Here is a 27,844-nt window from a genome sequence, read left to right as displayed (position 1 = left end):
GCTGAACCAAGCCTGCTTACAGGAATGCACCACAAAATATTTCTCAATCTTTTCAAGCAGAGTTCACTAGAACCTGCTGACCTCCACCCTTAAAGAGGAAAAATGAACCAATGAAAGAGGGAGAGAGGAGGTTCCTTCTTGTAAAGGAGGAATCCTTCCTTCTTCCTATTTCTGTAAAAACAGAACTGGCTCTTTCAATCTGCATTCGGGTAGCTCTGCTTTTGCTCAGTTCAAATGGGAAATGGATAGAAAATGGAGAGACAAACCATATGAAGAACTTCCATGGCTCCAGTGAAAAGCCACCTAGCAAGCTCCTTCAACCATCCTTAGGTGAACTCCATGGATTTTGGTTCATTTGAAGCAAGATATGAAGGACAGTAGGTTGCTGAATTTCATGTTTTCTCTCAGGAGAGCAGCACAAGGTGGTGTGACTGAGGAACAAGGAGTACTAAAGTTACCTTGTCTTCTCCATGAAAACATGAACTCCACACTCCCAGTTTCTCCACAGTCACACAGATTTTCCACAGGCTCAGTAGAGCTCACAATTTCCAATCTTGTACAGCAAGTGAGAGATGAAACAGAACAGATTTTTCTTCAAAGCAACTACTAATGTGAAATTACTTTCATCATATCAAATTTTGGCATCAAGTGCAAAGAGAGATCTAAAACCTCAACTCCATCGACGTGCACAAATAGGAGATGGGAGCTTCGTTTCACTATCATTTTACTCAAACACATGATGCCTTACCCCATCCCAGCCATTGCAAAGAACAAAGCAATGCTGTAAATCGGGGAAGAAAAACTTGATGGACCTTGCTCTGTGCTCCTTTAGCACATCCCTTCACATCAGCAGAAATAAAAGGTGGCAGAAAGGACAAATTTGGGCAATCACCGCTTACCAGCTGCGTGGCACATCGAGAAATGAAAGTTTCCAAAGACGCGCTTGTACCTTTCAATATTGGCAATTTTAGATTGCATACATCTGGTACTTTTTGAAAAGCTGGTCAACACTGGGCACGTCCAGCTGCACACACCAACTCACTGGGGCTGCTGGAGCTCAGCGGCAAAGGGCAGAACATGCCCTGGTTCTGTGGTGCCCATCCAGCCCTGGTGCAGTGGCACAGCCTCTCCTCTCTGCCCTGTTTCCTCAATCCTACACAAAGCACAAGTGACATCTCGCTGGCACGAGCTGACTGCCAGCATGCCCATCAGAGCTCGCATTGAACTCTGCAGATATACATGTGAATATGGATTTCAGAGTCACTATTGTTTTCCCCTCCCAGGAAAGGGAAGGGATTCCCCATCCCCCAGCGCTGTGCAGCCCTCTCCACCTCATTTCCATCTGGCTGACGCTGCACTAACGCTGAAGCTCCAGCTGGATCCCACAGCATTGTCTTGAACATTGTGTTCCAGCCGAGCTGAACCCGAGGAGCCTCCCGGCTCCAGCACAAATCCCAGGGTTTTATGGGCACGCTGGCCCTGCCTGCCAGCCCGTGCCCCTGGTGCTGGGAGCAGGGCTGGCTCCTGGAGCAGGGACAGCCTGGGAGCAGGGCTGGCTCATGGAACAGGGCCAGTTGTTGTGCTCCGGGGGTTTTGTTTGGGTTTTCAGACACTGCCTCTTTTCACAGCACGCAGACAAACGGGGAGACTCTCCCTAATGAGAGGGGGTTTGCTCCTAAAGCCTTCCCACACTCACCAGTGCTTCACAACAGTGATTTCAGAGCAGGGTTCTTTGGAATAGCTGAGCCCACAGCACTCAGGTCACACACAGCTCCCTACATTTGCATTTTCCCTCTCCCCCAGTGAAATACAGGAGAGCCTCAGGCCACAGCAGAAGCCAAACCCTGGCTCCCAGCTCAGCTACCAAACCACCAGGGTAAAGCAGTAGCTGGCATTTCAGAGGGCACATGGGTTCTCTCAGTACTTCAGGCAGAAAGCTCAACACCTTCCAAGAGTTAACAGGACTGGGCTGCTTAATACTTTACCCTCATCAACATGGTAAAAGGCCTCCCATGCTGGAAACTCCTATGACCCAGTTAAATACAGTGACCCAATTCTGTTATGACAGGAATGAAGCCCTTCTAATTTTCTCAAACAAGAACCATTTCAACTAAACAAATCCAATCCAGTCAAATCAGCACTCACATAGAACAAAAATCTGCAAAATTCCTTTTTTATTGCCATGGACTCACCCTTTCATAGGGCCATTCGTGTCAGTACATCTTCAAGCACTTTACAAATTAAGAAAGCACATTTAATATAAAGTAATTGCCCACATTTAAATTCCCCTCTTGCTTTCAAAGGTAAGAATTCTAACCTCAAACCAGGAGACCTTTCCAGTAAGCATCTGCACTGTTCCACTGGTGCTTTCCAGGCAATACTACTCCTAGTAAATGTACAAACTATTTCTCACTTACACTCAACTGCCTTTGTCAGCTGAATAGAAGGGAATGCACAGGTGCGTGAAATGAGTGTAAGCAAATTGGAAAGTATCTCTGGTACATCCCAAAAAGATCATCTGTGAAAGCTGCCTGACCTTTGCACAGCAGAATCAGGTGCTAAGTGTCACAGATCTCCCCAGTGTGACAAGGTGAAGTCAGCCACAAGCACAGGGAGGAAGTGCCAATCAGTGCACTTGTGTTTCAAACCACGAAACAAAGTATTTCTTTATGGGAACCTTTTTGCTACTGTGAAAAGTTCTGATTTACATCGGACCTCTACCTGATGCTGTAATTTTAAAATGATAAAAATAAAAATTTTCAAGCCTGTTATTTTCAAACTATCAACAAGTCAAGGTAGGAGGAGGGGAAGGTCTAAGGAACAGGTCACACCAAATTTTTTAACCTTCCAACAGCCACAACACCTGGCTGGTTAATACAGGTCACCCCAGTGTGCTCACACAGCCCCTCCAGGATCAGAGTTGTGTCAGGGGTAGAAGAGCCATGACAAACAACAAAACCTCCCAAACCTTACAATGGACACAATCCAGCCAGCAATTCCTGCCTCTAGTGAAAATCAGCCAGACTTTGTATGTAGCACTTAGCTTGCAATCTGGAAAAGGCATGTTCTGTTCTCTATTAACAAAAACCAACATTTAACAACAAGTCTGAATTTCATTCCATCTTCCACCACTGAAAGTAACTTTTCTTACTCCAGACAATAACCTGAATATGGGGTCAAAACTGCACATAATGATTTAGATTTTTTTCCACTTCACAAACAGTTGACCCTACAAGTTCATTCACTTACCAGGTAAAGCATTTTCATTTTAACCATAACAATACAGAATTTTATAAGAACACACATACACTTACAAAAGCTGCATCTGCAAGTGTGAACCCCACAAAACTGAGCTGTGTGTGCTCTCAGCCAGCACAGAAATCCAGCCATGGAAGGACTGGGGAGTCTTCTGGGGGAAAACCGGCCGCCAAATGTTTTACTAGTGAATAAACCCCAATTAATTTATCACAGACGTCCCCTAAAATGTGTGAAAATCCACTGTATCTCTTGAACCATTCAGCTTGACAGGACTTGTGGAAGAGTGGACTGTAGCACTCCAGAAATTTCTTACAGACTGCTAAGAACAACAGCAACAGCTGACTCTACAGCCTTCGATATTTCTTCGTGTCACACATTCACTTTTTAACTCTTTATCTCCACGCGCAGTGAACACCATGGGCTTCCAGAGATGAGTGTTAATGCCCTGGCCAAAAAACAGAACCCAAAGATGTCAGAAGAGGAGGAAGCCCAGTTCTCCATTCAGATCAGAGTTTTGACAGGTTTCTCTTTGACCTAAACCTGCCTTGCCAACACAGCAGACTAAAGCTAAGATTGCTGGCTCTGAGCAGGGACAGATGTTATCTGAGAGCTGTCATTACACCACTGAGTCACATCACCTGAGAAGACCTCTGGACTGCAGGGCTGGGATGTTATTACAAAGCACTTGGTACTCAGGTCTGTCTGCCTTTCAACAGCTGCAACCCAAACATGGACTCCTGTGGCAACACCATCAAAAATTTTCCTTCCTTTTCCTTCCTTTTTTTTTCATAGACAGCACAACAGAAACGGAACAAAATACTGGCAGAGCTCAAGAATAACATCCATAAAATCTTAAAAATGAATTCACACGTTCTTCATGTGACATCTGAGAACACACATTTATGATAAAATGAGCAGGGTTTGGCTGTAGGGGCACCAGCACCCCTACACAAGGCCGTGTTCCTGAGTTTCTGCCTAAGAACATTCTCCTCCCCATCCCAGATCTGTGATGGTTTCCCTTACAGCGCTCCTGCCCTTTTCCCACTCTGCCTAAAAGATCCAATGAGATGAGGATCACGTCTCTCCTTTACAAACTGGAAACCCTCCCAGCTCTGAGCACCCTTTCAGAGCAGCTGCAGTGCAGAATTGATGAAAAGAGGAAGTTTTCCTTGACACCAGAGGAGTGACACCCTGGAGACGGCGCTTGTGCAACCTCCTCGTGGGGCTGTGCTCTTGATTCCCCTGTCAAAGCTCAGTTGTCAGGAATCAAAAATAAAACTACAGCACAATGTTTCACCATTATTTCTCCTCCCTCAGCAGTATGAGTTCCATCGTAGGATCTCATAAAAAGCTCTACAGAAAAATAGTACAGACTTAGTTTGACAGCAGCCTTCCTAGGCCCCATCCCTAAAATGTCACCAGAAGGACTGCATATTCACAATAAATACATTTTTCTTTTAACACACTGCTAATTAGAGGAGAAATTGTTTGGCACTTTCTCTTCTGAGTACGTCACCAGCTTCTGAGGACAACACTCCCTGTCTCTGCCACTGCCTAAATTCAGAGCAACCACAAGCCTGTAATGAGTAACGTGTGAAGGCCAAGGTGAGGTAACGTCTTGGCACCTTTCATACATATTCATCAAGAAACAACAACTCTCAGCACTAACACACTCCTGTCTATATGTAAAATGCTTCACAAAATTCCTCTTAAGAGCCTTGTTGGGCAGGGAGGTAAATATTGTTAGTCCTGTTCACAGAGAGGTGAGGTGACTTGCCAGGGAAGTAACTTGCCCAAGGTCACCCAGTTAAGTGGTGTCAGGAGCTGGGACTCTAAAAACCTGCTCTTGCCTCAATCCTCTGCCCTACCCACTGAGGCAGCATTACCTCCCTGCACCTATGGTAATAACAATAACACCACCCATGAACAAGTTATACCTAGCAAACACCAAGTAATTCCAGAGGAGGGATGAATGAACTCCTATGTAGTTAATTCCAGGAGCTGATCTAGTTCAGGCCTGCCCATGAACAGAGGGAAATTCTTTCACATACACAGAAAGAAGAAAGAAAGACAAAGAAGAAAGACAGAAGTGAAGTGCTCCACATCAAGTGAAGGGTTTGTAATCCCTGAGCAGGAGCTAAACCAGACTGACTGCCCCAAGGACAGAGCTGCCTCAACAGGGACACAGTTTTTATAGTGCAGAAATGTCTCTCTAACCTGACTTACCCTGCTCAGCCTCCAAGGTGTGCTTGTGGCTTTAAATATTTTCTTGTTGCTGCTTTGAAGGCAAGAACAGACACGATCTCCCAAGCACCCACTGCTCCGCAGTTGGGGGGAGGAGGAGGAGGTGAATACTGTAGCTAGCTGAGAACTGTCAGATTGTGTTTGCCATCAAGGAATGCCATTTCCCAATGCCTGAGTTTAACTCTGGAATGAGATGCACGCTGCTGCTGACCCCTGTGCTGCCACTCCATAGACTCCCTTATCTCATCAGCCCCTGAGCATCCCATCCTCACTCCTCCGCGTTCATGTTCCCAAACTGTCAATCTCCCCGCAGTGACTCACAAGGTTCTGAACCCACCATTCGCCTCTGAGTCTCACTATTTTTTCATACAAGTCCTTCTGGTTTAGATTGAGAGGCGTCTTATTCTTCTTAAATGTTAAAAACGAAATTAAAAAGAATCACTGAAAGCAATATGCCCTCAGCACAACAGCCTCCCTGAGAGCTCTGCATACTTCAAAGAAAAACACAAGAATCTAATTCTGCTCTCCAGTCAGAGTGCTGCAAATTAGGAATAATTCTGCTGAAGTCAATCAAGCCACAATCATTATAACAACCACTGCGAGCAGAAGTGAAGCAGAGCCTGCCTGTGGGCACATTTCAGGAGCGAAAATGGATTAGAAAATACATGGCAAGGGTGTAATAAACTTTAGGTCAGCTTAAAAGACTCTCGATGAACTCCCCTTCTAACCCACTGAAACCAAGAATTCTCTTTACCCACATTCTAATCCTCATTATTACACAGTGCCAGCACCACCTGTGCATTACTAACACACCTCTGAGAAGGTGGGGTGGTTGGAGATGGTTGCCAACCAAAATTCCAACACAGGCTTTGTTTGTCATCCCCACGTGGCACGGATATATCACCCACCAAGGATGGCTTCAGTTCTTTACCTTCTGTCACCTCCCAATTTGGATTATCCCACATTAAACCCGGGGCTCACTTAAGGCAGTGTTTTTAAAACTGGTGGAGTTCAGCCATTGGCAATGGAACTGTTTTAATGCCTTCTCATCCAATCCTACTGCAAAGAGGAGGAGAATGGAATACAGGCAAGCTCTCCCCAAAACATTCATTTTGACATTTTGATATTCCTTAAGCTCCTGAGCAACCTGCCCAAAGTGGAAGGAGTTACAGCAAACCCAGCATGCCTATTTTCCAGGGAGCACAGAACCAAACCCAAACATGCACATCCATACATTATTGGATTTGCTGGTTTAATCAGCAAGTACCAGTGACTCAATTAGCCTCTTAGCAGTGCCTAAATGGCACTAATTCAGCCCGCTGGCTGCTGCAGCACACAGCTCCCAGGCTGTCCCTTTGGATTTAGCACTAACAGCACGGCTATTCTTCTCCTGACAGCACCAGGGGCCCAGACAGTCTCCTGCTCTCTCTCTTTTCCTCTGTTCTGCCAACCACACAGAAAGAAAAGACCCCAGGGCTGACTGTGTGTGAGCGTTGAGTAGGAGGAAAAAGGAAGAGGGAGACACTATTTCTATTCATTTTACAGCTTCATCCATCAAAAGCCTTTCTAAAAAAAATTGAAAAATGCATTTCCAGAAGCTCCTGGTTTAGAGCAAGAGCCTAATAAGGTGTTTAAGACATTGACCCAAGCTCTAGCAGCCATATCTACTACACAAAAGTTCAACAAATTACAGATTACTTACAGAAGTACTGTTTGATTCTAACCCCCACTCCCACCATTGTTCATCTGTTATTTATCTTTTTTTGGGTTCAGAGTAAAGGATAAACCATGAACACACCCTACTTTTAAGTGAAACTCTAACACCTTTGGCAATCTCAAACAGCAACACACAACCCCAGTGAGAAAACCCCAAAGTGCTTCTGCTGGCCACTCAACAGCACATTTGTTCAGTTAATTTTTGTGACTCTCCCTTATATAACAACTAATTTTCAGGCAGATTGATTCCCTGGTGAGTTGTTGCACATTGTGCAGCCATAAAAGCACCAGTGACAGTCAAAGAAGGTGACAGGAACAGTAGGCTGGTGTTAGGGAAGAAGCCAAAAGGAGTTTTGGCAGCAACTAAGTATATGTCAAATTAAAGTGACCAAGCAACTACAGCTTCAAAAGTATTGAGTCAGTATGAACAAAATGTGCTGTCAAAACACAACATGTCAGAACTGAGCCCATCAGATCGAGTTTACTTGATGACTATACATAAAATTACAGGTCAGGAGAAACATAGGAGATCTCAGAGGAGGAAAAAAAGAGGAAAATTTGCTAATCAATTTCAGTGTGGAAAGCAGAGTAATCTTACCCAGAAAAAAGGAGCAACTGACACCTGAGCTCTTCTCTCTCTTCTTCATAATTCTCCTCATAACTTAAATATGAAGTCTCATTAAAAATGGTCAAAGGTGGACTCACTCTTGGTTTGAGAGCCACATTTGCAAAAGAGGTAATATTGCTTTAAATCCCTCCCAGCAGCTTCCCAGCTGACAACAACTTGGCATCCTAAGACTAGGTAGGAACTTGGCGAACATACAGCATTTCTACAACAATATTTGCAACATAAAATGAAACAAACAAATAAAAAGAATATCCCTTTCAAGTACTAGACAGTAAACAGGCCTTGCACTCCCACTCCCCTTTCCTTATTAATATTCAACAGTTTAAAATAAAGATGTACCAAAAAACCACCAGGGAATCCAGGGAATTCATTAAGCCTTCAGTATTTCAGTTCACCAGCCTCTGATTTCCAGTCAGCTGAAACTGGAAAGTCATTACTTCAGCTCCAGCCCAGGTCAGAGGAAAGACTAATCTCAGCCTGACAAAGCTGCCAGATTCCAGGTTCAGATGAATGCAGGGTGGTTGGGGAATTATAAGGGAGAATAAGTAGAATGCAGTATCTTAATTAAGGAAAAACAAACAACCTGTGCCAACAAACAGGGACATGTACTGGGGCAGCATAAATCAGTGTTACTGAGCAGGAGCCACTGGAGCCACTCAGTGAAACCTGCACAGAAACCACTGAGCCTCCTATTCCTGCATGTTTAGGTCAGCTTGATACTGGAGAGATGCTCAAAGTGTGAATTCCACACATCCTTCACCCCTGCCAGCCCAAACCCAGGTGAGCCCCAGCTATTGCCCCCACACAGCCAAGGCTGCTCCAAGGCCAGCCCAGCTCTCACCACACCATCCCCCTGCACAAAAGTCAGCATCCTCTTTCCTGCACTAAGGACAGGAAATTGTTGCCAGCGAGGGGAACTCCATGGGAAGTGTGCAGAGACAATATCCTGCTTGGTGCATCCCCACAGCTTCTCAAAATGGTCCCAGATTTGCTGCTGAATCCCCTGCCCATATCCCTGCCTGAGAAATCCCCTCCTAACTCAGCTCCCAGCTGCTCCCAGCACTCCCCATCCAGCTGGAACTGCTGCTCCTCCTGCCACTTTGGCTTTAGAAAAACACTGCAACCAGACAAGCAGATCTTTGTGGGGTTTTTCTTTTCTGAGTTTGGGTTTTTTGTTTTTGTAGGTAAACTCCAATGTGGCACAGAAATTATAAACTGCAGTCTGGTATTTGGGAAAAGCCTTTCCCTCAGTGCTGCAGCGAGGAGGGCAGGCAGAGGTTCTACCAAAATGAAGAGAGATCACAATCAAATAAATGGAACTGTTCAAAAACATTCACTTGAGTAGGTGATGTTGCTGCAGCTTATGGACATTTTGTCTTCCCTCGTCAGAAAAGCTGGCTTGCTAATTTATGGGCAGAGTGGGAAAAGCAGAGGGATACAGACAGACACAGAATACTTAAAACAGGCCTCAGAATGGAGACAAAGCTCCCCTTTCACCTCCTGCTGCTATTTACCATCTGGGATCCTGAAAAGGGGGTGATGGGTAGTTTTGTGATAGGTTTGGCAAGGGGCAGGACATTTAGGATTTTCTATGTGTAACGAGGTCATGTGTCAGCGCCTTTGCAGCACATGGGAACACCATCCAAAAGAAGGTTCAACAAAGGGGTTGCCCTGGCTGAACTGGAAAGAAATTCTCTTTAAAAATATCCTGGCACCAATGCAGGGTCTTACTAAGATTAGTAATAATAATAAATTTGCAGAAAATGCCTCCAGAATGTAGCTTGGGAAAGCACAGGGAAAAAATCAAGGAACAAACAGATGCAATTAAAAGTGAGTATTTTATATTATTCTATTTTCAGAAGTGGAATGAAATTTCAAAGCAAAATGAAAATTCTGAATCCCAGCATTTACACCTCTGTTTGGAAACCAAATAGGTCAGGACACTCCATGCTTTTTGGTAACTTTTGCTTTCTTGAGCCCCTTACACTGTGCTTAGGAAGACCTGAACAGGCCAATCTGAAATGTGCTGCAAGTCTGTGGAGAGGGAGAAGTGCTTTGTATTATAGGATTCTTTGACATTTCCACTAATATTGGGGGTTGGGGTGGTGGAGATAACTCAGGATTTCAGTCTCTGCTTGTAAGAAGTGTAGTGGTTTTATTCTTTCTTTTTGATCGCTTTGTTTCACAAGAGCAATTTACAAAGAGCAGTTACATGAAATGAGGACTCCTGTCTTCATAAAGAGAATTATTAATAGGGTGAATTTCCCATCATAGGGTGCTACAGTAAATCTTTAAACAGAATCCTTTAACCCAAGGACCTGAAAGTAACATGAGCACTCCAGCCTTTTGCCCAGACTGGATGTCTGCTGAGTGAAGTGATTCTAACAACCCTCCTACTGCAGACAATTCAATCTGTGCACTGAATTATTTAAAATCTGTTCTCTACAAGATGCCCAGATGTGAGAATCAGTCACTAGAACTAATGCAGCACTTTCCTACCCATGTGTCTCAAACTCCTGCTTGGTAGAAATCCCATTTTCAAGTCTAAAAGTTCTAAACCCAGGATGTCACTATGACACCACCAACAACACAGAGTTAAAGGCAGCTTGTGTATTGTGGAAAACAAAATTTCACAAGGTATTGATGGGGAATCATGAAGTTATGTCAGTCCTAGAGAAGTGACCCTTTAAAACAATCACTGTAAATCTGGTGCAGTGCCCTGGATGTTAAAGTGTTGTTCCTGCTCCTCAGCAGCCTCTCCTCCATGCATGCACATCACAGATCCAAAACCAGAGTCAGTAAAAGGACCACACTGCCATGAGATACAGATGGAGACCTCAGGGGGGCAGAGCTCGGGATGGCTCCATCCCACAGCCTGGGTCAGGCTGCAACCCAACCCCTGGGCCAGACAGAGCCATCCCCTCCCAGCAAGGATCTCTGGGAAGCCACAGAGCACCAGACGCGGTCCTGAGGGCTCCTCCAGGCAATCCCTGCCCAGCTCTGCCGGGATCTCTGCTGCTCACAGCGACCCTGAGAAGAGTTCCAAAGTTTCTTTTCCCAGAGCTCTTCAGTTCTTGGTCTCAAGGTTGTTTATTGTTTCTTATCTATAAAATTCTTTCTCCTGTCCTGCTGAGGTCCTCTCAGCAGGACAGACAGAGGCACACTGGTGTTATCTTTTTATACTAAAAACTACATGTACAGTATTTACAATTCCTTCCCAATACCTATCACCTGTGTTAGACAGTGAGCTTCTACTCTAAACCAATCCAAAAGTGCCAACATCACAGCAGAACATGGAGGCCAAGAAGAAGAAGGAGAAAGGCTGGACACATCCAGATCCTTCCATCTTGCCTCCTGAACCCCCATGCCAGAAACCCCAAAATCTACTTTTCCACCTCGTGATAACTCCACTATTATTCTCCCTAAACTGCTGGGGCTTGTTGATCTTCATAGAAGGTTGGTAATTCGCTCCACAGGTCATAATCAAACCCACAGGTGTTTTGGGCTCCATGCCAGGGCTTCTGAGCCCCCTGGCAGGGGTCCTGGCCATCCTGGACAGACAGAGGGATGTTCTGGGTTCTCACACAGCTCCTCACATCCAACATCTCCTCCTCTCCTCCTGAGGTTTCCTCCTGGGGCATCTCCAGCTGCAGAAGGAGCAGTGGGGCTCCTGAGGAGCCTGGGGCACACACTCCTGGGCACTGGGACTGTTCTGGGACACTCCTGCACTGCCCCAAACACACTGGTGCTGCTCTGGTCTCGGGTCACCAACGCACACCAGCCCTCTGTTGGTGTCAAACAGAGCAGGAACAAAGCATGAAGCTACAGCAGCCCATGATTTCAGAGTTTTGATGCAGATATGAGTGGTAAGAGAGGAGCAGGTGATTCCACATCAATCCATGGCAGTTTCCCACCCTTACACCAAAGACAAGGACACACAAACCACATCAGCAGGGACCTGAACATCCCCCAGCCAGCCTCACCCACCCAGGTATTCCACAGGAATATCTGTGAAATAAAATAGATGGAATATATGTGAAATAAAAACTCACCAGGTCTGATATCAGCACAGAAATCGTGTTTGTATCAATACTGAGTGACCTGCAGCACTGCAGCCCCTGACACAGCCACAGCCTGAGCTTCTGCAGGGCTGCAGAAAAGCACCTTGGCCAGGCAGAACATGGAGTAAAAGCCACCATTTAACAGAATCATGACAACCACATGAGGCTGCTACTGATACTACTATAATGGTGTCACCTAGCAGCAAAAAAACCAACAAATAAATGGCTTTTCACTCCAAAATTCCTGAGGTTTTTCTGTATGTGTTGTTCTGCTCTGAGACAATAACCATAGTTCTGCTTTGTCTCCCCCAGTTTTGAAAAGAGCTGCAGAAGGAGGGGGACACATGCACACAGAGGTTAAAGGCACTGGACAATGCTCAAGATTGGAAAATGTTACCAAAAAAAATAAAATAAATAAATAAATATAATCACAGTTTTGATAGTTCTGTGGGAAAAAAAAAACCTTAGCAAATTTGCAACAAAACTGTTAAGTAATTAAGGCAAGACACTTCACACATGAACTTAAACTGCTAATTAAATCCCCCCTGCTTAATTGACTAGATTTGCATATCATTCAGTGAGGAATGGGAATGGCTTGGGCATTACACAAGCACTTCCTTGTACAGGAAGGCAGCTCAGTAACATAAACTAAGTTATAAGACAGAAACAATGCCAGTTTCTGAATGAAATAGAAATTTCAGGAAAGATTTTCAACATGATTTTGTGAGGAAGACGAGAACAGAACTCACTGCAATCAGTCACTACTCCAGTAGTAATATTCAGAACTACAGCAAATGTTTTTTATATCTCTTCCATTTCCCGCTATTTAACCCATCATCACTGTCTGCTCATCTATACAAAAAATGAGTTTACCTCCAAGAGAATCCACTTCTACTTGGAAAACCCCAATTCCTTCATTTCAATAACCACAGGAGAAAAAATATCAATGTCTGTCCCTCTCCACCACTAAACTCAGTGTGAATTTAAGGAAGGTTTGAGCAAACTTCCAGGCTGGAGCAACAAGGAAACACTTTGACTCTTTAAGATCAATCACAGCCAAGGAAAATTTGTAATTATCTGTAATTCCCATCATTCCCAAAAGACCCAAAGTGTGCAGAAGCCCTGCTCCAAGGAGGTCAGATGATGTTTTTTACAGTGGGTAAAGACTCAGAGTCAGGAACACAACTTCCCCACATGGTAAAAAACAGTTCTAGGAGTTCCTTTCAATAATCTGCTTTCCAAGTGAGAGCTCTTACACCAATGGACACCTGGAGAATCAGGGCCATTCCAGTCTCCAAAAGAAGAGTGTAGATCATAACATCTCACCATGTTGTGTGGAAGTTGGTGTCACATCAGTTGATTGCACATTCCATTCACAGATATTGATAAGAATTTTTTTGCCTCAGCTTGTATCTTAAAATAAATAAAATCAATTCCTTATCTCATTTTTAAAAGGTTCTGTAAGTCTTTGAAACATTAATATTCTCCCTAACAAAGCCAGCAGCTGCTCTGCCAGTCTGTGACATGGATGGTTTTGTTAAAAGGTTTTCATGTGGGGTTTTTTCAGTTCAGTGTGCTTTGCATATGAAACAGGACATTTCCCCACCCTCCACCCCCATTCCCTCCTAATCCAGAAGGGACCTCACTTCCTCCCTCTCAAACAAGCAGCTCATTCAGCAAAAGGGAAATCCCGAGATGCACTCGGGCACAGAGCCTAGAGAAGGAGCTTGGAGAAAGAAACCCAAACCAACAAACCTAACAACAAAAACACCGCCACACTCCCCCCCCCAAAAAAAAGAAGAGCTACCAAGTGTGTCCAAACCAGCAGGAAGAGGAGCAACAGAGCTGGTAATTATGAATTTACTTCTGCAAACTTCTCCTTTGGGACATGGCTCTGCCCTGCTGGTCTTTACCAAAATTTTCAGGGCTGCAATTCTCCTTTGGCCCTACAGTGAGAGCTGCAGTTCCCTCTGTCCAAGTAGGAATCACAGACTGGAGAAGCCTTTACGTGACGGCTGAGAGTGAATTTGGATCAACCCAATTGTTACTTTGTCATGATAATCTAAGGTAAATTTGTTTCTGGCTTTAAAATTGAAACAAAAACCAAGTAACCTTTTCTTAGTTAAGGAATTGGTTCGAGCAGGATTTGTGTGTCTCCATATTTCTCCTCCCTGAGACTTTGTGACATCACAATTGTCTGCAGCAGTTAATTCTGATGTCACAGAGGCTTTAAGATTTTGGCTGAGGGAGCAAAAAAGTTCAAAAGTGAGGGGGATCTAATTATTAAGAGATTTTTTCAAGGGAAAAAACCTACATACAAAAAAATACAGCAATTTCAATGTAAGGGTTTTTCACATCTGCCAAGATGGGATCCAGCTGCTCTTTTACAAGCACGTGAATGAGCATCCCTCTTAGAAATAAAGGACTATATGGAGTTGTGTGTGACTCTACTGAAATCAAATCATATTACAATAAGAGAAAACTGCACCAATAAATTAGTCCAGCTAACAAGGGCAAATTTGATAAAATTTTTTTTGAAACCTCAATTATAAATTTGCATGTAAATTTGTAAGAGCAGAATTCAAATAGACATCTGAAAAGAAAATCTCCAGTGAAATTTTCACTTGTAACATCTCAGCAGAATGTGGGCCTCAAATCATTGCCAGTGAGGAAAACCTGGGCACATTTGGGAGTGATTTTTACATTTTAATAAATCTGAAGTAAGTCCAGTGATCTCAGTGGAGTCAAGCCACAGAGGCTGGAGTGAGGCACTGGGGCAGTGGGGGCTCCATGGCAGGGTCTGGAGCAGGGAAGCTCCAATTTCTTCCCTTTCAGGGTTTCCCTGACAGCACTGATATCACACAGATTATCCTGGCCGCATCCCAGGCCAAAGAACTGAGGAAAGACTCTCAAACCTTCAAGGTCTGGACCACAGGGACATTTAGAATTTTCTCTTTTCTCTCACAAAGCTCACCAGGAGCACACCAGTGTGAGTGCATGGACCAGCAGCGCAGTGGTGGCACAGCAGCCTGGGCTGCTCACACAATTCCCAGGGATTTGTGAGGAACAGGAGAACAGAACTCACTGCAATCAGTCACTACTCCAGTAGTAATATTCAGAACTACAGCAAATGTTTTATATCTCTTCCATTTCCCGCTATTTAACCCATGATCACTGTCTGCTCATCTATACAAAAAATGAGTTTACCTCCAAGAGAATCCATTTCTACTTGGAAAACCCCAATTCCTTCATTTCAATAACCACAGGAGAAAAATATCAATGTCTGTCCCTCTCCACCACTAAACTCAGTGTGAATTTAAGGAAGGTTTGAGCAAACTTCCAGGCTGGAGCAACAAGGAAACACTTTGACTCTTTAAGATCAATCACAGCCAAGGAAAATTTGTAATTATCTGCCATTCCCATCATTCCCAAACGACCCAAATAAAATAACCCAAAATAACCCAAAATAAGGGAAGCAGAGAACACTGAGATTCTCTGATAGCAGCTCTGTCCCATGTTTGTGACTCAGTTGGTGATTTAAGAGTGAAGAGCCCTCTGGGTCACAGAATTAGAAAAAACCACGGCAGTTGTGCAGCTCAGCATGGAAATCCAGGTGGAGCAATAATCCCCACGAGGAACGTGGTGGAAAGGTGGTGGGAAGGTGAGCCCAGAGCTCCCAGCTCCTCCCAGTGCCCCTGAGCAGCAACTGGGACAGACATGTGCAACATTCTCCATCCCCACACTGCTCAAGCCCAGCTAAAGGCAAGCGTGACGATCTCTACAAATGCAAATGGCCCAAATGCCAAGACTAACATTTCTAAAACCTAATTCAGCTCTTTCATTTCTTAGCTGCAGGCCCTTTGCTGCCACTCCTTTTTTCCACCCAAACAAAAGACTAAAGGGATGACTCAAAGCAACTTGAATTTCAAGCTAAAGCCACAAAGCACTGAATGCCTCATCTTTAACATTAAACAGGTGTGCAGATGATATTCTTTCAAGCCTCATCACAGCTAGGTTAATTGCTCAAAAACTGCAAAAAGATCAAATTTACTTAAAGGACACAATAACAAGTTAATGCTACAAATAATGAAGCAAGTCATACAACAAATACAAGCAAATAGTAGTTAAGGCGCTGCCAACTCTCTCTACCTCTTCTTCCCCTCAAAATAAATCAGTTATCCCCTAAATAACTGATTTACTTTCATTTTGTACTCAAAAATTTATATAATAAAAGTATAAAACTATACAAGAATAAAAATACAATATGATTTTTCTTTCAGAACTCAGTAGTCCTCTACATAATACCTTTGCTCTAGAATCAACAGGGCAAAAGAATGATCTATGAATCCATTATAAAAAAAGATTTTTGCAGAAACCTTTTTAGAAATTAAGGTTTTAGAAAAAGAGCACTTAATTTGCAGACTGTGAGGGCCAAGGCCTTTGAGTAGTAGCTCTGCATATTCACTGATAGTAAAATAGAGCACTTTACTCCACTTCTATCACTGTTTGCCACTGAAAATGGCCCAAAGGTTATTTGGCTCCAGTGGTTTTACAAAAAACTACACTGTTGTGGCAAAAAAAGGGCAAAAAGCCAAATAAAACGAAATGTTTGGCTATTTAAGGACAAGGACTCCTTGCATGCCATGTTTCTTATTAGTGACTGAATGGGAACAAAGAAATATCAATGATGGACCTGATGCTGCAGTCTGGGCTGCTGTCAGGTTGATTTACTTCTCCCAGCAGCTCTGCACCACTCTAAACACAGTTATTTCAAAGAAATATTTCTAAATTATACCAGCACAGGTGAGATAATTCTCTGAATAAACTGGAACTGCCAGTGGGGAGTTAAAAATGGCTTTTTTTTTTTTTTGGATGATATTCTGTTATCTTTCAACTCAGGTAAGTTTTCCAACTGTGGAATGATGGTGATTCAGAAAAGCCTGTTTATCATATAATTCTTAATAGCAAAAGTGTAAGTCTGAAATTTATTACACCATTGATTGTTACTGAAATCAAACCATATTTTAGCCCTAATATTGGGCATTTTCTGCCTTTTTTAGCCCAGTACTCTGTATAAAAGCTATAAAACTTATTTTAATGCTATGAACAGGTAAACCTGAAAAATCTTGAAGATTTTATAGAGTGAAAAAATACAGAACCTAGAAAAATTTAATACTTAGTTTTTTAATTATTTAAAGTAATTCACTGCTTCTAATTGGTACTACTGCAACCTCTGTGTGGGTAAGCAGCAGGATGCCTGTGCAACTTGTATTTTTTATTACTCAGCAGAATTAATTTTGTGATCATGGAAACAGCAGCTCCCAGCACCAGGAGTGCAGCACTCCAGAACTCCACAGGGAGGGAAAGAAAGTGACTCTCCCAAAGGCACTGGAACTGCAGGAACAGCTCTGCAGACCTGTGCACCCTCTGGCAGGGGTACAGGTGCCAGGAAGAGCTTCATACAGAAATTCACACTGAAACAAGGAGCTGTTTCCCTCTCTTCAAGTTCGATAAATGCTCTTGACTGCAGTGCTTTCTCCTCCTGGGACACAAACCTTGATTTTGCTCAAGGGCAGCAGGAACTTCCTCACTAAATGGTCAGAGCATACCAAGAGCAGCATTACACAGCATTCAGGTGGTGATCAGGGGCTGGACTCAGGACCTCAGAGGTTTTTTCCAGCCTCAGTGATTGTGTGAGTCTGTGAAATCCAACAAGTGAACACTGCAGCAGATATGCATCAAGAATGCTGCAGAGGCCAGAACATCCCACACCACATGAGTGATCTACCTGGAAATCAGCACCTGTAACACAGGTAATGTGAGAAGTGGAGGGGGTAGAGGACTTCATAAAAATGCAGGATATGACAGTGAAAAGATATGAAATGGTTTTTCTTCCAAGCCCAACAGATGTTGTTCAATTAAGGATGCAAATAAATCACCCTCTGCATTGAGAGTCAGAAAACACACACACAAAAGCTTTCTAAATACATTTCAGTTTAAACTTGCATAATTCTCCCAGTGGAGAAATCATCTTCAACTTATGTAATCCTTAGAAAGAGACATTATTACATACAATTCTGCGCCACTAAGAAACAAGGAAGGCATATCTAGAAAAGAGGTGCACCCACACACGATTAATGATATGGGTGTGGAGGGAACAGGGGGGAAGAGCTGGAGCAGGGCTGCAGAGCCCTGCTCTGGTGTTTGCACAGAGCCTGAGTGTGAGGGAGCTCCAGGGGCTGCTCCCCTCTCGCCAGCCAGAACTGTCTGTTATACTTAACCCAGACTTCCGAACACTTGATATCCTGTCTGCTATTTCAATGCCCTTACTCAATGTTTCAGACAGACATTACACAAACTGGCTGGTGAAAAGGGTTGAGAAACCAAGAAGCAATCCAAGTCAATGACCTTATTCTATAAAACGATACCACTGAGTGAACAGCGGGCGAGGAACAAAGCACAGGGTACCACAGCCCCTGAATCCATCACTGCAATCTTCCCCAGGAAAAGACAAGCATCAGGCTCTACATTACCTTGTGGATATTGCTGCTGTCTTTTAACCCTTAAAGCCTGAGCAGCCCTTGTGCTTCCAGTGGCACTGATTCTCATACCAAAACACAAACAGCTTCCATTTTTTTTTTAAGAAAAAACTACAGAAAACCAAACATTCAAGTCCCGTTTTCTACAAAGCATGTGCAAAGGTAACTGTACATAAATCAATAAACAACAAAGCCAGAGCCCAGGTTATTGATTAGCTCCTTTGCTGTTTACCTCCAGCATACAGAATGATGCTGCAATTTTTACACACACACACAGAATCTCCAGCCTCATGGACGTTTTCCCTGACACTTTAAACAGGACTGTTAGAAGAAGGCTGCCTGAGTTAGGATGGCAGGACCTGCCTTGTTTCCCAGAACATATGTTTGTGCAGCTTATCAGGGTGTGTTAATATGCATCCACTGCTTGGAGAAGCCTAATTTTACAGGATAGCAACCAAGCCATAGATGGAGGCGATGATAACAGCTCCACACATGGGAATTCCCATTGGCTCCCACAAGAGCTCTGTCCATCACACACTGACAGGATCAGAGCTCAAATTAGTATCAGTGTTTTCGTCACCTCATCCAACCAAAAGTCAAAGCAAAATCGTTATCTCAGTGCAGAGGGGCCAGCCTCCATCAGCCAGCAGGATTCCCCAAAGCCAAGGAAAGCTGCACTCAAATCTCCTGCTCCTGATGTGACTCTGAGGCCAAGCTCGTGGTCCTTGAATTTGCATCAGCAGAAAAGGCTGCTCCTTATGCTAACCTTAGACATATTTATTCATTAATAAAAAACAAAATAAAAAACAATAACTAACAAATCCTAAATACAGGAAGATAATATCTCTGTGGTAGATCTCTAGCACAACCTTAAAACCAAATCTTGCATGTAGTGACCAACAGGACAGGACTGTTTCAGTCTGAAGCCAGCTCCCAGTTGTCCCATTCAAGGAGATCCACCAGGATCAGAGCACCAAACGTCTTCTAAACCAAATCGTTGTTAATGAGCAAAATGAAAACACTGCAGTAACAGAACTACAGGGTCACAGTCAGCACAGTCCTGTAAATCCAGCTAAGGCCATAAACTTAGTGCAGCCACTGTGCCTGAGCACTGGGACACTCTGGTTCAGATCTGCCCCTGGTCTCTGCCAGCCAGCACACAGGAAGGAGCCTGATACACACGAGTCTGCTGTGGTTTGTGGGTGAACTGGTTCCAATTACTGTGGGCTGATTTCTTGAGTGGGAGCTGCAGAACCGGCCCCAAAGCCCCAAACCTTCGGATTAACCTGCTCTGTTCCAGAAGACCTGGAGCAGGTGATTTCAGGGATGATCTGAGTCTGATTCTCTATGCTGACCATGAAATTTCAGGCATACAAGACTGCACAAGGTGTAAAGGAGGAGGGAAGGGACCAGAGAACATTTTTTCTGAAATTATTTTCCAAGAATATACACTGCCTTTATTAGAGACAGAGTGGAATAGCATTAAAAATTTGGTGCTGATTCATTAATTCATAATACACATTACCCAGATACACAAAACATACACCAAGTAGATATTATCTGATAAAATGTATCATTAACACACATGCTCTAACTGACAGATTTCAAACAAAAACATGCAATATTCCTACATTTTAAAGTAAAGCTTCCTGTATGTGAAGATCAATTTGAATTAAGTGCTCTATGGCCACTCAGCTAAAACACATCAGCCTAGTAATTGAGGGATTCTATCAATAGATTCTCAACAATCCAGTATAAGTCATTTTTGTCTACTTTTTTCCCAAGATCCCCCCACTGGATTTGGTGTAACTCTTCCATGATGGTTCCCTCTTAAATAAGAATTAGAGTCAAGTCCAAAGTGTGCTTTAAAATTAAACCAAAACAACCAAGCCAAGCCAAATATAAAAAAATAATCTGTGTCTTAATACTGCACACATGGAGACAGCTCCTCATGTGATGGCAAAGCAGTCTGGCCAGCTGAGCCAGCAATGTGAGTTCAATCACCAGTGCTCCCCAGTAAGAGCCAGCCCAGTCGTCCTGCACTGGGGCCATTCAAACCCTTCACTTTGGTGAAATGACTCTGCCAGCAGATGAACACAAAGTGAGTTTTTTGTCAGACTGGACACTGCAGATAGCCAGAGGCCGTGGCTGTGGCCCTGGAGCCCCCTGCTCTGGCAGTGCTGGTGCCTGGGGTGCAGATAAGCAAGGAGAGGCTCCAGCCCTGCTGCGCTGCCCGGACACGCTGGGAGCAGCCTGGCGCAGACGCCTCCAGATGCTTTTACAACACCAATGCAAAGGCGCCTCTCAGCAAGTGCAAACACACCCTCCCGGGTCAGGCAGCCCCAGCCAGCGATAACCAGGCTCACAGCCTGCCAGGGACCAGGTGTCAGGCTCCCAGCACATCCAAAAATGAAGCGGTGTTTACACGCATCTTCAAAGCGTGCTACTGTTTGGGCAGGACACACGCCCAAGCCTGAAACCACAGAAATGGAGAGGCAAGCGAGACAGCCCAGACAATGGAGGGAGAGGCAGAGGTTTAAATATTTTTTCAAAAGCAGAGATTGCATATAATTCCCACCCTAATTCGAGAGAACTGACTTGAGGAAATTAGGAACTCTTCTGGAGCAAGAGAGAGCCATGGTTGACTCAACACCATGAGATCACTGGCAGCAAACTCTTTGTCCAACACACATGCACGTACCTGCTGCTTTGTTCTCGATCTACAACATCTGTAAAACTGTTTGCACGCCTGGGAAAAACTGCTGATGTTTGCTAAACACTGTCCTCTCCCTGGGTACACGGGATTTCAGTCAAGCTGGTGTCACTTTTGAAGTTCAACTTTTAAGTTTCTGAAAGACTTCTGAACTAAACTACTGTCCCAAGACAGCAATGTTTTTGTTTTAGAGACTTCTAAATTTTTACTGGAGAATCTCTAAAACAATTCTTGAACACCAGATAGAACACAGGACTTCAACATTTCATGGGAAAACAACTGAACTCCCAGTTGTCAGGCAAAAATTTTGCAACAGTATTTTTCACATCAGTTTCTACCAAGAGGAATAAATCCATCCTGCAGTCTGAACACCACTGCCAGGGAATAAACTCAGAATCGCTCTGCTACACCCACCACAGGACATACCCATTAACAAATAAAGGTTCCTACTGCCAGAAGGCAGGACTTTAGGATAAGACACAAATTCCAGCTCTACTCCTGCAGCCTTTCAGGTGGCCATAAAGCACAGCACAGCAAGCACTGGGCAGCACCTAAAAGCCCACGTCCTCCCTCCACCCGCGGCTGCTCCGCTCGCAGCAATTTGGGTTCTTTGATTCTGCTGCACACTTGACCTGGCTAAACCTTCCTCCAGCTGAGCGAGCTGCATGTTGTGGCAGCACTGGGTTGGGAGGCATTGTGAAATAAAGTGGGAGGCCTCATGTGCTCATTTGTGTGTCAGTACCCAGAATGCTGCTTCTGGCTTCCAGCTACTTCATAGAAGTGCTGCTGGGACTTGAACCGTGGGAACACAGCAGCGCTGGGTGTGTGGGTGTGCTCACACGCGTGCAAGGACAGCTCTGCCTCTCCTGGGCCCTGCTCACAGCCAGTCCTGCTCAGGGTACACGTCTGGCACACAGGTGGGGAATCTCAAAGCGCCGTCAAACGTTGCTCAGTTCAGTATTGGAGAAAAAGGGCTCGAAATAGACACAGCTGAACCCACCCTCCTCTTCTGGAAATAGCAACCAACAAAGCCTTCAGGGCTGCGTCTGAACTAATTCTGTGTGAGTGGAGCATCCTGATGTGAGGCAAGCAGGGAGCTGTCTGTCACACAGGAGCGAGTGGAGAGCAGTGCCACAGACACACCGAGGCCACCTCGGTCCCACAGGAGAGCACGCACCAGGCACCAGGAGCTGAGCCCAAGAAAAGGCTTTGGCACTCATGCTGGATTTCTAGGACCCTGTTTTGCAACCCCATCAGGTTATTCACATTTTTAATTTCTAGAAATACCCCAGAATTTCTCTTGGTTGTGGCTCCACAGCAATAACGGTGGATGAGATGGGAAAAGCAGGGAAATAGGAGACCTACCCAAGTAAAAGCCGTGTTGGTGCACAGAGAAAGCAAAGCACAACAAACCCTGCATGGGAAGTAAAATGGAGAAGTTATACAGCTCAAGAGAAGAAAGAGCTTTGGGAAGTGGCATCAAGGTGACAGACCCTATGGGAGGTCAGTTACTCATCCAAGCATGAACAAGGAGGATATAAAAACCAAAATTTTAGAATAGTATAAGGAATGTGACTGAGGCCTTTATGGTCCCTGCTCTAGTGGGGAGCCCCAGCTGTCACAACTCCCTCCAGCTTTTGGTTAGGACCCTTTGTTGACTTCACACAGGTCTGGACAAAGGGTTCTTCTGCAAGTGGCAAGACCAGGCAACAGGAGTCTTGTTCAACCAATACGGGTGACAGAGAGATCTCTGCATCTACACATCCATCTCCTACACAAGGATGGATATCACTACAGATACTTGATGTAGAGAGAATTATGCACTGGGAATGAAATATCTAGGAAAAGCTACGCCTTGTAGCAAAGCTTTAAAACCATGCCAAGGAAAAAAAATGAAAAGGAAAAAAAAAAAAGAGGGAGGAAAAAACGGCAGTTCTGCCACTACGCTGAATCTGCACCAGGGGCTTGTGCCAACCCAGCTCCTCCATTTAAGTCAGACCCTTAAAAGGCAGAGCTGTGCTGGCAGAAATCTCCAGACCTCATCACAGAAACCTCATGGAGACACATGAAAAGGTCAAAACACTCACTGCTGCCTAAACAGCATAAAATTGGTCATATGTATCCCATGCCACCAACATACTACCAGAGCCCCAGGGAAAACACACCACACAAAGCAATGTGTGTACACACACAGAGAAATAAATAAATTGAGAAACTGAAAAAAAAGGTCACTCCTGAAAGCAGAAAACCCAATATCTGACACAGCAGCTTATGGCACAGAACACCTCTGTATGAAACAGAACAAAGCAAAGCTGAGATCTACATCAAAAAGGAAGCCCACCACAAAGACACATGTGCTTCACCCTTTCATCCCCAGACAGCCAGAGCCCCACAGACACACAAAACCCACAGAGGATCTTACACACACAGAATGGGACCATCCTATCATTTCCTCACCAGGCATCTAAACTTTACTCCAATGTTACTTGCCCCTGGCCACAGCCTACCAATCTTAGAGCCTGATTAAATCTCTCCGTAATTATCCACACACACTGCTACAACACAAATGACCTTAGCATATGATATCCGTTGGCTAAGCCCAATGGAAAAAGACTTCAGGAAAAGGAAGGATAAGAGTACAAAACTCTGCCAGCATTGTCAGGGTCTCCTCAGGACTGCACTGCTTTAATACAAGAGTCCTGAAGGCCATGAAACTTAATATGAGATAAAACATTCTGGTTTTCCTACCCCATAGTCTGAGCACACATTGCTCTATTCTTCCCCACCTCACTCCTTGCCACCTTCCAAATAAATTTATGCAGAGACTTAGCATTTCATGATAGATTTGTGGCAAAATTTTCCAGAAAATAGATGGCCACCATTTCCTTGCACAGTTTTTGGTGTTCACTATTAGGTATCTTCAATTCACTCTGCACTCCAGGCAGATTTTGGAGGGCGAGGGAAGAGTGCTTCTCATGTTCTGATCTAGGACCTCTGAAAGGGTCCCCAAAAAAACTGAGGCACAGCCAAGGTTTAGTAACCTTTGCTTGTTCTCCTTCTGCAGCCTCGCCTGGGGTGTTGGATAGATGATGCAGCTGAAGAGAACATTGAAAAAGCCTTGCAAGAAAAGGAAAGCACTTCTCTACTAACATTCATTTTAGACTCTGGAAATGACCAAGCTAGGGGAACAGGACCTTAAAACAACAAGAATGTGGAGATTTCTTCATTTTACTTCCCAAACGAAGCATGCCCTAGAAAATTCCTTTCCTAGCATGAAAATGTCTCCACTTTGAGAGCCATATTCTCCTCTCACATCCATGTAGATCTACCCCACCATTCCATCTCGGCACATGACTGACGGAGAATAGACAAGCCATTAAAAACACATCCACCTCCAACCACGGGGATAATGTGCCTCATTACAGCCCAGCCTTGTCACAGCGTCCTGACACTCCGGGGAGGAAGAGGAGGGGTGAGGACAAGGACTGAGCCGGGGGCCAGGAGAGAAACTGGAAGAGTCAGACTCTGCTCCTTAATCCAGAAGTGTGCAGCCCGGTCAGATGGGCTCACTAGGCCTCCTACACTGCTTGTGGAATTACTGAATTCTTTGCACAGCATTTTTTTTTTTTAATCTGGGGTTTGCTTGGGTATTTTTGTTGCACTTTTTTTATAAATAAAAGCGCCACCTTAGTCAGAGTGTATATCTGCCCCTTTAAACAGGTATTTGGTAAGTGAATTCAAAATTTTCACAGTGGGATTTGAACTTCTTCTCTTTTCCAGGCTTGTGTATTGCCCTTCCACTCCAGTCACAAAACCCCAAAGTTTGGAAATCTCTGACAGTGAGGCAGAGCCCGAATAACAAACCTGCAGGGGAGAACTCGGGAGGCAGGAGTTTGTTTTGCCCTCGCACCGGGGGGAAGGAGCAGGAAGCAGAATTGCTCATCCCCAGCCAGTGGCACCGTGGCAGGAGCCAGACAGACATCCCGGTGTCTGTGAGTCCCCAAGGCCTTGTGGCACTGCTGCCCAGGGAGCAGGACCGCTGCCAGATGCCAAGGCAGCCTCCCACCCACACACCAGGGATTCTGGGATCTAAAGGCAGCTCAGACTGAAAGAAAAACAAGTGGCACCTAAAAAAAAAAAATGTGCCTGAGCTGTCTGGCTCAGCACAGCACGGCATGGAACACCTTAAGGAGCTGCTGCAGCTGGCCCTAGACAGAGTCATTTGCTGGATGTATACATAATCCAATATACAAAAGCCTGTCTGCTGGGGAAATTTAGGCTCCGCAGGGATACTTTAGAAGCAGGAACTTCTCCATTCACGTTCTGAACACTTCATCTATAAACCAGTAACCTGCACTACCGGCATAATTTTTTTTCTTAACAGGCACATTTTATTTCCATACAAGCAGTGAGAGCATTCAGCCCGCACCTCCATCCCTGGCGACACTCCATCCGCCAGAAAAGTGCATGGACTTGTATCTGGAGCCATCAGTACCTGCTCCCTTTTTCTGCCTTCTTCCTTGCCTTGACCCCTGAGTGAAGAAGCCCTTAAAGACCCGAAATCACGCACTGCCAGATAAAGTCTGGGGCAGTGTGATGGGCTTCAAAGATCAAGGTCCACACATAGTAAAATATACAAATACACGTACGTAATTTAAACAAACTCCAACCACCGTGGTCAGAACACAACCAGAGAAATAAAGGTGCCATCTCGAGCACTGCTCCTCCACAGTGACACAAACGTGGGGAGAATGGAGAACACGATTAAAATCGCAAAATGACTCCAAGGAAAAGCAGCTGGTAACAATTCGGGTATATCGATAAATGTTACCGAAATTCCCCCCGCCCCCTTTAAAATTACAGACACCACTTACCCGGGGGGCTTTCCTCTTGTATTTGTTGTTATAGTCAAATTTTTCTTTCATTTCATCTAAGAGCTGGCCCAGTCTAGCTTTCTCCTCTTTCCCAGTATAATCCTGGCTGAGGAGGATATAGGATCTCCAGTTTGCAGAGTCAAAGCCCCAGTGGCAAGTCCTGTTTTCCAGCGATTTGTGAGAGTGGACCACAAATTTGTGAGGTGGGTACATGAGCCTGCAGTCCAAGCACTGGATGCAGGCTGCGCTGGGGTTACTGTAAAGCTCTGGCACCAGGAGTCCCTTACACTTCCCAAAGCACTCATGATACACCTTGAAGCTCTTCTCCGTGAGCTCCAGCTCAATTGTGCTAGAGAATTCCTTCTTGCAGTGGGGAGGATAGGTGCCACCATAAAGCAAGGCGTTACAAAGCCTCTCAGCATCAGTTTTCGTGATGAGCCCGCAGGAAGGAGCGGAGAAGGGCAGGATGCCCATGACTTTGAGGATTTCCAGCTGGTCAGCAGTGCATCTGGAGCAGTAAATATGTAGCTCATCACACACCGAATTAATCTGCTGCAGGGAGAAGTCCCTGAGCACCGAGTTCAGGATCTGGGGCAAGCAAAGCCGCTTCTCTCCGCCCACCACGAAGCAGGAGATGGTTTCCCCTTCCAGGATGGTCTCGCACCTCTCCGTGGATCTGTCCGAGGGCATGAAGAAGGGACCAGGCATGACCGGAGGAGGCTGGATCGGGGGCAGATGCAGTACAGGTTCCGCTGGGTCTTTGCCATTGTCTTTCTTGTACATCTCCTGTGCCCATCGTGCTGAGAAAGCAGCAGGGCCACCCAGGGAGCTCATAGAGCTCAGATGAAACTGTTCCAAGGTCTTCTGCAGTCCTGGATGAGGCTGGAAGCTGCTTCTACTTACAGTCTCCATTTTTTAGTTTCTATTCCCAAAACAAACAGCAAAAATCCCCAATTATCTTCCACCCTGGTGCAAATCCACTTAAGGGATTTTTTAAGGAAAAAATATTAACAAAATAAAACAACCCACCCTTGTGTTTTTCCTCCTTCTCACTCAGCAATCCACTAACGGAGAGGAAATAAATCCTTTTGTATGCGTGTCTCTCTCTTCTTTCTTTTCTCTTGCTTCGCGTTACAATTTCAAACCCTCCAAGTCTCCAAGCTGCCCCGATGGAGCACAGAATCACGGCAAAAAGAGGTCTTCATCCGAGCACTCACCCCCTCAGCCAACCCCCAGGCAAACCAATCCCTCCTCCCACACCTCCAACACACACTCACTCACACACACACACACACACACACACACACACACACACACACACCACCCACAGAAACACAAAAAGTCTGTGCCACGCTCCGAGCACCCGGGGCTCAAATATGTTCTGGCGGCTGCTGCTTCTCTGCAGTGATCCCCCTTCTGTCCATATCCACCGAGGGAAGGCGCGGGGGAGGAAAGTAAAAAGCAGGAGGAGGCAGCACGCTCGCTCTGTGGAAGGAACAACGCAGGAGAAAAGGCCCAGATCTCCGGCACTGCCAAAGCGGCGCGGGGGCTCCGCACGGGCAAAGAGCGGCTCCGCTGCCTCTCGTGGTCCCTCTGCTCGGCCTGGGAGGGCTCCTCGGCTCTGGGTTCGCCTTCCTTCCCTTATTTCTGCCGGTGCTCTCGTTGTGCCGTGGGGAGCCGCGGTGAGAGCGCGCACATCCTCCCAGCTCCTCTTTCCAGCAGTGACTGAGAGTGCCTGAGAGCTGAGCTAATGCAGGCGGGCTCAGCCTCCCGCCCTCCGCCTCCCCCCCTCTGTTTGTTGGTGTCTGCCT

The 27,844-nt window shown here is 45.1% G+C and overlaps 1 protein-coding gene across 2 annotated transcripts in view; it reads right to left on the bottom strand.

Moving 5' to 3' along the window:
* Positions 1 to 27,834, bottom strand: part of SKI (SKI proto-oncogene) — a 99,849-nt gene extending 72,015 nt beyond the window's left edge. The window contains exon 1 of one of the 2 annotated variants that reach the window (XM_031062515.1): positions 26,034 to 27,834. In XM_031062515.1, the coding sequence (XP_030918375.1) occupies positions 26,034 to 26,945 (912 nt within the window). In that variant the 5' untranslated portion in view covers positions 26,946 to 27,834. The remainder of the gene's footprint in view (positions 1 to 26,033) is intronic. The other variant, XM_005427642.2, reaches the window with a different exon arrangement.
* Positions 27,835 to 27,844: the final 10 nt, after the last annotated feature.

This window comes from Geospiza fortis, unplaced genomic scaffold, assembly GCF_000277835.1.
Source record: "Geospiza fortis unplaced genomic scaffold, GeoFor_1.0 scaffold37, whole genome shotgun sequence".
NCBI classification, from domain to species: domain Eukaryota; kingdom Metazoa; phylum Chordata; class Aves; order Passeriformes; family Thraupidae; genus Geospiza; species Geospiza fortis.
This window is presented reverse-complemented; position numbering and strand designations above follow the sequence as displayed.